At 37.3% G+C, this 11296-nt stretch overlaps 1 protein-coding gene across 1 annotated transcript; it reads right to left on the reverse strand.

Moving 5' to 3' along the window:
- Positions 1-8001: 8001 nt before the first annotated feature.
- On the reverse strand, positions 8002-10075 carry htr1a (5-hydroxytryptamine receptor 1A). The gene has a single exon (XM_005794904.2). It carries the CDS (start codon positions 9658-9660, stop codon positions 8380-8382), a length of 1281 nt encoding a protein of 426 aa, XP_005794961.1. The 5' UTR covers positions 9661-10075; the 3' UTR covers positions 8002-8379.
- Positions 10076-11296: the final 1221 nt, after the last annotated feature.

Genomic DNA, 11296 nt, shown 5'->3' on the forward strand with positions numbered 1-11296 from the left:
CCATTGCAAATTTGGAACAAAACTATTTTCCATTCATTGGAATTTTCATTTTTATTGTGGCCTCTATTTTCTTTTATGTTTTTAATAAAGATGTTTTTGTCGGGATCTGTTCCTTATCTGTGTTTATTTTGAGTTTCTGTCTCTCTGAGTCTCCGTGTTGTCCTGTCTCCCCTTGATTGTTTCCAGGTGTTTCTTGTCTCCTTGATTACCTTCTGTGTATTTAACCCCACCTGTGTTCTTTGTTCCTTGTCGGTTCCTCATCGTGTCTGTCTAGTTTCCAGTTGTCACATGTAGTGATCATTGCTCTCTGCTTCTCTGTGTTCTAGACTTTTGGATTTTGGATTTGCATCTTATTAAATCATCTACTTTATCTCTACCTGGGTTTGCTGCCTCTGCCTCACCACCACTCACACCACAAAACCTGACAGTTTTTTCTACAGAGAAGTAAAAGTAAATGGTTGGCTCCTTGAAACTAGCTGGATCCCCCCACCCCTCACTCTTGCTACATTAAGATCTGCCCTGGAAAGAACTGTAGGACCTCATTTTCGTATTCCTGTTTTTACAATTCTCTTTAATTTTATGCAAGTTAGTGAAGAAATGAAGAAAAATGAAGCATTAAAGCACCTTTCCTCATCAATTAGTGAATTTAAATACCTCTCATTAGAGCTGTCACTTCAGTGGTGTTGGATAATGTTGCTCAATGAGGAATTGCTTTTTAATGGTAAGCTTGAATTTACACAGAAGAAGCTAAGTTTCCATTTAATTCAGAGGAAAGCCTTTTTGTTAACAAGTTAATGGTTGCCAGGAAAACTGTTTAAGACATTGCAAGCATCTCTTGACATTAAAAGTAATATGCAGATGTTTTTATGGAAAGTAAAATTTTAAAAGTTGTTGCTGTAAGCTCAGTTTGTGTCATAGAAGTAGTGCTTTTGTTTTATATATTAGGAATTTTGTTTTTGTTTTGAACTTTAGTTCACGCTTTGTGTTTCTTATATGAAAGAAGAAAAACACTTAGCTTCATATTTGTCTGACTTTTACCCCCGTATTTAGGGTGATGTAACATGTTTTTGTGTGTACTCATTCCTGACTGTAGGAATCCTAAAATCCACTGTTTTGTCACCATTCTTTCAAACCCAGTTTCAAACTCTAGTCCTACAATTTGATCTTGACTCTAAGACTTGGTTATTCCTTACAAACTTGTAGGCTCTAGCAATTTTCTTTTGGTTATTGAATGCTTACAGGGTTTGATCTTATTTTTCGTGTCCATTGCACTATAATATCCAATAGTAGCATAAGTGTACACATAAAAGAAACAAAATACATCTCTGAAATGATAACTCCCTCCAGGAAAACCGAGAGGGCACTTGTTTAGTTTAGAGAGGTCTCTGTTTGATGCAATCAGTGTTTATGTCACTTTGTGGTGTTCTGTACCCCACCTCTGTGTCTTTGCCCCACACACTTAACACTGTCAAAGTTTAGAAGCTGCAGAACTCTCATAAAACAACACTAAGCAGTCCTCTGGGAAAGGAAACTTTAAGAAGTGGCAGCATGTTTTTCTTTTTGTAAAAGCGCAGGCAGACAAGTTCTTTAAAGTTTTAAAAGCTGATGTGAACTGTTGCCGAGGTTGAGACTCTTCATCTCCTTTATGCCTTTGAATTGTCTGTGAAAGCAGCAAGTAGCACAATGGATTAGACATTGTTTACCCATTTTTGTGTTTGCTGTTGGCCTTGAGCCCATGTCGTCCATCTCAGTGATGAGTCTGTGTACAAGCGGGTGTCTGATTGTCTGCCCACAAGAGGCTGTCTTGTCCATCAGAATTTGGATCATTTTGCGAAACAGAAATGACAAATTTACTTCCAGCAAACCTGCCTTGTAAAAAATAACCTCATCTAAAAACAGCCAAATGCCCATTTCTCTGTGTCAGAAAGAGTTTTGTGGTGTTCTATCACAAGCTTGAGTAAAGAGAGGAAGCATCTCTGGGGTGTCATGGGTTGCGAGATCACTTTAAAAAGCTCAGACAGATCACAACAACCCTGAAGTATATTCTACGCCAAAAATGTGGTCGTATATGTTTTCCTACTTTTATTTATCCTAGTTTCTTTTTCTATTGATATCCATTTTTGAGTCCTTTTTCTAAACTTTTAGGTAATTTTCAAAATTCAGTGTTTTTCTCCTCCAATTTCCCATTGCAACATATGCACAATTCATATGGTGCACTGAATCTTTCTTTCATTGCACCATATTTTTCTTTTCCTTTTCTGACCACTCAGAAAAATGTGCCTTAAATTTCGTGCGCGTAGCTCTTCCAGGAATCATTGTCATCATATTACATTATGGTTTGTAATTTTGTTTAGTGTATATCTACAGTGGTTTAGTACATACACTGTCAAATACACACATATCCCACTGATAAAATGTAATCACAGTGGTTAATGGATAATAATGAGACAAGGAAAACTCTGGAAAACTGGTTGGATAATATATTTAAATGGCACTGCCAGTACACTTGTGTGGTTAGCTTTCGCCATTATCACATAACACCCATATCCTGATTAGTGCTTTTAATAGAGCTGAAATTTTCTCAAACACTCAGCTGGACTGAGAGGAAAAAAATACATCCAAATTGTGTCCCAAATAGATCAAAGGCTTTGTTGTCAAATCATCAGATCTTGAGTTGTTATTAAAATACATCACAGTGCTTTTAACATCTTAACACCACTGTCAGCAAACAATATGCTGAGGAAATATATTTTTAGACTATCATTGGAGAATTAGGATATCAACAAAGTGCTCCTTGATGCCTTTGAATGCAACCTACATTTTTCAGTTTATATTTAGGATTTTCTTAGGAACAAACATTCAATTTGACAATCTGACAGTTTTAAAATGACACTTGAAAAAGCTTATTGATAACAGACTCCAGTTTTGTTTTGCTGATGCTAGTGATGAAGAGTGTAGACGTTTTCGAATGACTTACTAATTACTGTGACATTTTACTAAAAAAAGCAGATTATTAACAGTTAGAAAAACTTAATATTTTCAAACATTACATTGAAGTTTTTATAGTTCCTTTCAAGTAAATCAAAAGCCTCCAACATTTTTGCATTTTGCCACATTATGATAAAAGACATCAGTATATTTCACTAATATTTTATTTAATAGGCCAACAAAAAGCTTTACAAATCTGTGAAGTGGAAGAAAAATTATATATGCATTTTTTTCCTCAAAATAAATTCTGAAAAGCAGTGTATGGATTTGTATGTACCCACCTCCCTCCCCAACAACTTGTATTTTATTTCATTTGACAAGAACTTCTTTTATGTGTTTTGTTTGTATAACTCATAGCAAATTGCAAACAAGACCTTACAGTTTCTTTCATCATATGACATTCAAAAATGTCATAAATGTAGGATGACTTGTAGTTGTTACAACAACAGATCATCTGACTTGAGGTTTGGATTTTTGCAGCTCCTCCCTAGGAGGAACTTCTGATGGCAACTGATGAGACTCAGTTTAATTTTGGAATGTCAGAATAAAGGGACATGAATTCAGTTGTACACCACACTTTAAAGATTCTTATTTGTAACACACGTGAAGTATCTGTTATAAGGTCGTTGCCGCATTTGAAGCAACAACTTTTAAACTTTAATAGCAATGACAAGATCTTAATGCAAACAAACAAATGTCAGATGTTTGGTTTAATAAGAGTAACAAAAGTAAGCCAGCCTCTAACTGGCCCCTACTTTATATAATTTTCTCTCTCTTTTTTTCTCTCATTTTCTGCACTGAATGCAATTCAGCCTTTGTGTCCTCACCCTGCACCCATCTAACTATACTTCACTCAAGAATCCCACAGTGAGTGGGATTAATGCAGTCCCAAATTCCAAACCTTTGATAGAGCAGCATAGTTCGACGCAGCTCGGCTGCTTTGTAATCCTATATATCAGGACTGACATGTAATGATATTAATGGTTTCACACACTCAATGTGATTCATATTTGAGAGCAATACCTTTCTTTGCTTTATATTTCATCCTCTACTGTAATGGTTTCTCTGAGCCTGTCATAAGCCCAGAACCTGACCCCAAAGGCTGCACTTATGTGATTATTTTTCTCCAAATCCATTTGATTCTACTTATGTTGTACAAAAGCAGCAGAAAGAAAAAACAATGATACATTCAAAGAAACAGGAAGACTATAAGAAGAGAAATATCTCATGGCTGCTGTGGCAGACTATCAGTCACTTTAAAACTTAATGGACATCGCTTAACTAATCTATGTGGTTATTAAAATGAAATGTGATGACTTAAAAGACAAGGATTTACCCTTTCCACTGAATTAAAAAAAAACATTTGAAAAGAAGTAATCATTCTTATTTCTGTATATTTATTGAAGGAATAAACACTGACAATCTAATAGTTTACTAAAACTTGTAGGGAAGAATCACATGTGCTTAATGCATCAATGTTTACCTTGTATCAATAGACAAACTGAAGACAAAAAACCTGGCCTAATTATCCAACAAACAAGAAGAAACTAATACTACAACAAATGACTGAGGCCTGTAATAGACTGAAAGTTTTTTTCATTTAGAACTAAATCTTCAAAAATGTGTTGAAAGAGCCAGTTTGTTATTATTTGTGATTATCTTTAAGGGCCTTTCATAAGGTTTATGTATTTTGTTTAATGCAAGAAGGGAGTTTAAAGTTAAAAGAGGAAAACCAAATTAAAGTTTTTCATGCGATAAGCCCCCAGCCCTTTTGAGGTTTCTGCAACCCCAACTCAGCCCATCCCTCCCCTCATTCCAACCTCCCTAATGTCTGCTATTCGGGTAACTAAATGGTCAAAGTGTTACTTTTTATTTCTAAAAACGTTTTATATCTTCCATTCTTCTGTTTTATTGGAAAATAAGTTTGGTAAGCACACACTGGACTACGCAGTATAGATGCTGGGCTTCAATTTTTTTGAAGTGGATTGTTGCACGAAGATTTTGTGAACCTCTTGTGTTGGTGTACTGATGTCACACTGTTAGAAAAGATGTGTAGCCCTTGCCTAGAGTAATTTTTGCACACCCTGACCTTTTATTCACTGAGGAAGTTGTCCTTGCTTAAAGTGGCATGTGTTTATATCCCACCATCAGATGCCGAAAGACAGCTTGCTTAGCTGAGAACAGACGTGGAGGAAAAACACCCAGCCTTTCTCATTTTTATTCTTTATTCTATTTTAACATGACAAACCTTTTCAATGAGCTTCCAAAATGTAGGCAACATATTATGTGTTCCACAAGGGATAAAAACACACTGCACCACTGTTGTGCAGCTTAAAGAGATACATATTATGCTGTCACAACGTCTACTTCGGGACTTTTTGATCACCAGCTGTTTTATCTTATTTCAACCTAAAGCAATATATGAAAAAACGTCTAAGCCTCTGGTTGGGGCTGTTAGAAAGTGGACTGAACAGTCAAAGCAGATGTTACAAGTCTGCATAGACTGGAGTGGTTTGATGCTTCAACAACAGAATTAAGTGAACATGCTGAAACTCTGACTTCATCGGTTTTTGTCCATTTCTTTATCATAACTAAATAAGAAATAGATGAGTTGTGCATGAGTAGATTTTAGCGTGATTAATAATAAACTTAATCCTGGTTAATAGCTGGTTCTCTTAGGATTAGCTGTAGTGTTGATTAATCTTAGTGTCCATTCTTAAGATGACTTGATGCATTTATGAGATTTGTTTTTTAACGTTTAACTTCTTTCTGCTATAACTAATTTGGATAGTAAAAACCACTGTTTCTTCATTTATTTAGTTAGTTTTGAAATGTTTGTTGATCTGAAAAGCAGGTTTAGAGCACATTTTTCCTACTTGTTGATGTGTGTGATAATAAATCATTAGTTATGAAAACACAATGAGCACAGGAATCATTCATTGGTGCACAAGTAACATATTCTTTTCATGTACTAATCAAAACCTGTAGGTTTATTTAGTGACATTAACTACTTGCAACCTCAATTCGGTCATGTACTGTATGTACATGACCTGTATGTAGATGATTTGAATAAATCATCTAAAAATTGCATCCTCAATTAAGCTAAATTGAAAATGAAGGTTGCATGTTTGTCAGTATTCGGTTTATAGTTAGTCACACCTGCTCTACATGGATATGAATTTATCAATAAGATTCACATAAGTTTCAAATAAGTAGTCCTGTCAGGATCTGATACCGCAACACCTTAACTTCATGTCTTGTTTGCTGCATTCCTATCTGTCCTCTATCTGCAGTCTGTCCATCATCCCACTCCAACAGATCCACTACAAGCATCATCTTGATGTGTTGCCACAACAACAGGTGCCACCCATCTTTTGCAACTTGCATGACTCACTGGGATTTCTTCCTGAACACTTGTTTTTCCTGCAACAGTCCCTTATCTTTTCATCTTGTGTAAGTGGATTTGTGTATAGGGGTTACGCAACACCTGATAGGAGATACAGTGGAAATGTTGTCTGTTATGTTTTGCATTATATGGTGTAATGTTTCCAAGTTTTCCGTACTTTGCTGCAAAATCTTAAAAAAGTTTTAACTCTAAGCACATAGATATATTTAAAGGGTAACCTATGAGTAACTTCTTAAGATTTTTTTTTCTCTAAACCCTTTTTCGGTAAATGTTAGAGAATCTTGAAGGTAAAAATGCAAAGATTTGAAACATGTAATTTTAAGCCAAACATGTAAATGTACATACACTGAATGAAGACAACCATGTGTCTCAACTTGATTAATATACTGCATGTGATTGCTTATTTATTTATTTGTTTGTTTGTTTATATCTAGTCATTATGAAATATTCACTCTTTATTATTCACTCTTAGGTATATATATTTTACAAACCTTGTATTTATCACCTAAGATGGAGTCGCTTTCAACAAATAAGCAATTTCCCCTTGGGGATCAATAAAGTATATTCTATTCTATTCTATTCTATTCTATTCTATTCTATTCTATTCTATTCTATTCTATTCTATTCTATCTGTCATTAAGTCAGACTAAAGTTGCCCAGCTATAGGTCAGTTAGGATACTTAAAGTTATTTCCAGCTGCTAAATGCCAGAATATTGGCAAAATGTTTTTGTACAATTTTTAAAACTTTCTTTGAAGTCAGAAATTTACATAATGTCTCCTTGGTATTTGTATATCTTATTATTTATTCCTACTGGCCAGATCTATATGCCTCCCAGGCAGTCTTCAGGTTTGATCTATTTGACTTTGTTTTCCTTCAGCCATTTTGTAAGTGAAATTAGTGACTAACAAATTTATGATCATTAATTTTTAATATCCATTTGTACAGAAGTTATAACTTTATGGCGGATCTTTCAAGATCTTACTTTAATATTTCTGGAGCAATACACCCCAACATGAAGATGCCATCCCAGCACTTTAAAGTTAGTATGGTATTCTCAGGCTTGCACGCTTCCCCAGTTTTACTTCAAGTATAACAAAAGTCAAATCAATTTTATTTTTATCAGGTCATAGGACACGTCTCCAGATATTAAGGTTTTTCGCAAATCAAAACCTTGCATTTTGGGTTGCACCTGAGGTAATGGCTTCTTTCTCACTGAGAGGTTTTTTGGCCCATATTAGAACCCAGCAAAATCTGAATTTCTTACATGTCCTTTACAAATATGCTTCCAGAAGGTTTTGAAAGGTGTGACCACATGATGACCACTGATAATATGATGTTAATGGCATATCCAAACTTGAATTTTGTGAGTTTTGGGATAAGGTTTGTTTAAAAGTGGCAATCTTTGCAAAAAAAAATAAAGAAAAATGCATAAATAACTTAGAAATAAGAAAATGTAAAAAAATAATTGAAGCACATTCACTTCCATTTTAAACTCACTGACGTAAATAATATTCAGCATATGTGATTGGTGTGGAAACAAAATTGTAGAGCTTTCTTCATTCTCCTTGCGGCGTCACTGGACAAAATGGACTCAGGAGTTTTTAATGACAAACTAATCGCTTTTATTTGTTTCAGTGCTACAAAGCTTGTTGCGTGAAGATGGAAGCCCCTTGTGCCTCATGATCAAAATGCATTGAATCAGCACAAGACATGTTCTGCTTGACAATACAACAATGGTTGTCGTCGCATGTGGGGGGCTACATAGCTACAACACTGAAGAAATATGCTTGTACATTGAAAATGTATGCCTCAGCCTTGTTGTCTGCTTGTTTAATACACAATCTTTCTAAAACATTCTGTCCCTGAATAAAAAGTCTGTGAGTTTTTTTAATTATCTTTTCTTTTTTGCTGCTCTGCACAGTTTGTTAACATCTCTCTTTCTTCTGCACCTAATTTTATAGAAGAAAAATCACATTTTTGCGCTCATGGTCTGTGGAATTTGCACTTTATGATCTTCTTGAATGCACTTTGAAAGTCTTTGTTAAAATAGGCGTATATAATGGGGTTAAGGAGGGAGTTTGAGTAGCCCAGCCAGTTGATAACGGCACCCAGCCAGTCGGGCATGTAGCAGCTCTCCGCGCAGAAAGGCAGAACTAGCGCCACAATAAAAAACGGTAGCCAGCACACAATGAATGTTCCCATGATGATCCCCAGCGTCTTCACAGTTTTGCGTTCCCTGGAGAGCGCAAGCTTTCTCTTTGCTCCCGAGTTCCTCTCGTTCATGTTCTCATAACCATGAGAGGAGGACTGAGGGGTGTTAGGCAGAGGCAGGTGCGTCTTGGAGTTGCTGATAACTTCTATAATCTCCAGCGACTCGCCCTCCTCTCCGTGCTTCACAGCGCCGTTTACGCACGGAGAGCTGGATTTGGACTCGTCGCAGCGCCTCCAGCCTTTTCCACGAGTCTCCCCATTGCTTTTCTTGTGGAAGATTGCCGGAGACACGGCCAAACACTTGTCCGAAACTTTCGCCGTCTCTGTTTTCTTAACCGTTTTTCGAATCCGAAACCGAGCGGCCCTGAATATTCTGCCATACAAGACTAGCATGAGGATGAGTGGGATGTAAAAAGCCCCGAAGGTGGAGTAGATGGTGTAGCCTGGATCCTGGCTGATCATGCATGCGTCTGGGTTCGCCCTGTCCTCGGCGCTCCTCCATCCTAGCATGGGTGGGATGGAGATGGAGAATCCGATCAGCCAAGTTGCGGAAATCAGGAGCGCTGCTCGCTTTGGTGTTCGTTTATTTACATAATCAATGGGGTCTGTTATGGCCCAATACCTGTCCAAGGCGATTGCGCACAGATGCAGGATAGAGGATGTGCAGCACAACACATCCAGGGAGATGAATAAGTCACAGATCTCCTGCCCCAAAGTCCACTTATTTAGAACCTGGTAGAGGGCTGCCATAGGTAAAACCAACACCGACACCATCAGGTCTGTAACGGCCAAAGATCCAATCAGATAGTTTGCCACATTTTGGAGAGATCTCTCCAGGGCGATGGCTGCCACAACGCACGCGTTGCCAAATATGGAGCAGAGGATGAGGGCCACCAGGAGCAGAGAGGTGATTATCTGGTAAGCAAGCACCAGATCGGGTTGAAACCTAGACTCCGTAGCGTTGTTTCCCCCGATCCAGTCGGCGACCACGTCCATCCCTTCGGGGTAACCGCCGGTGGCATTGCTGGCATTGGTGCTCGTTAGAAAATCCATGTCGTCGAACTCGGAGTGCAACTTTTCTACCGCAGCTGGCGATGTGTACGCGTAAAAAAAGCATAAGGCAGTCAGCTTACACTGCTGCAGCTGCTGCCGTGGGTTTTATGGTGTCCATCGGAGTTCCTGCTGTCGCTCTCAGGACGCATGACGCGGTGTTTGTGGGTGTGCGTGAGCGTGTGCATGTGTGCGCGTGTGTTTATGTGTTTGTGTGCGTAGGGGTCAGCCTGTGTGTGTGTGTGAACAGCCAGGTGTGCACTGGTGCTGCGAATAATCTGAGCTTGGTGAGTCCGTGAATTCATTTATACCAACTGCTCTACGTACGTCAGACCGGGAGGAGTTCACCCTGGAGTTTTCTGCTGCTGCGCTTCCCAGATGCTTCACTTTTCGCTACTGACAGAAGAAGGACACGCTGTCGTTCCCTTAGGTTTTATTTTAACCTTCATTATTATTATTATTATTATTATTATTATTATTATTATTATTATTATTATTATTATTATTATTATTATCAGGACTAGTACTTAAAAACTCACTTGCTTGTGATGAAACTACAACCAATCTTATCCGGAAGTATCTTATTTTTTTGCTATAACCTATTATTTAATTAAATTGAAGCAGATGTTTTTGTTTTTGTTTTTTGTTTTTTGTCAAAATGCTTCCAAAGGACAAGAACTGCAAATTCAACGTGCGCAGACAGTGGAAATTGTAGTTCAAGACCAAGAACAGCTCCTTCTAAAGGCCAGACAGGAACAATGCTGCCATCTGCTGTTCACTTTTTATCTTGCACCGACTGTTCTTCGGACATTTTCATTTTGGGGGGAATGATTGGGCTCTCGATGTAGAGGATAGGCTGCTTCTTTTTTTATTTATTTATTTAGTCAGGATGTTTTTGCTGTTTCTGCGAGCTGAATTTTATGTTCAGAGTGATTTTACTTCCAAAATTAACCCACAGAACATTAGATTTGTTTCTGCTCTCTGTGTAAGACATCCTGCAGTGTCCAGTAATGTCTCCATGTAAATTAAGATAAAGTCATTTAAATTTTTTTCTGTATTTTATCGAGATTGTATGTGACAGGTCAACACAAAGTAGTGAATAATTGTGAAGTGGGAGAAAGCAGAAACATGGAATAGAAGCAAAATACATCATGAAGACCATCTCACAGGTCAGGGAAATAATCTTGGAGAAATTAAAATAGGGTTTGTTTGTAGCACAATAAGTCAAGATGAATTGTCCCAATTAGGAAAACTGACACTTCAGCCTGAACACATGATTTCCTTTGGATGTAGTGGTGGCAGCATCATGGTAAGAGGAAGCTTGCTGACATTGATGAGGTTGGATGGAGGTAAAAAGAGGTCAACCCTTGGAGAAAACAGATGCAGAATACTTAAGACTGAGCAAGATGTTCACCATAAAGCAGGGCATATATTCTAAAAATACATTTATTTCACACTTATTTCAAACTTCATTCAAGCATTACAATGTCTCAGTCACAGTCAAACTACTACTATGCAAAAAATAATGTCACAAAAGCTGGTTTGTCAAAGTATTGATTCAAAGTTTAGAATACATATACATGCCACACTTAACAGATTTTTATTTGTAAAAAATTAAAAAACTATTTTCCTTTCACTT

Source organism: Xiphophorus maculatus, chromosome 12, assembly GCF_002775205.1.
Source record: "Xiphophorus maculatus strain JP 163 A chromosome 12, X_maculatus-5.0-male, whole genome shotgun sequence".
Classification (NCBI taxonomy): domain Eukaryota; kingdom Metazoa; phylum Chordata; class Actinopteri; order Cyprinodontiformes; family Poeciliidae; genus Xiphophorus; species Xiphophorus maculatus.

What these genes read in the sequence shown, in the direction of transcription:
- htr1a (XM_005794904.2), bottom strand. Translation starts at nt 9,660, where the DNA reads ATGGATTTTCTAACGAGCACCAATGCCAGCAATGCCACCGGCGGTTAC.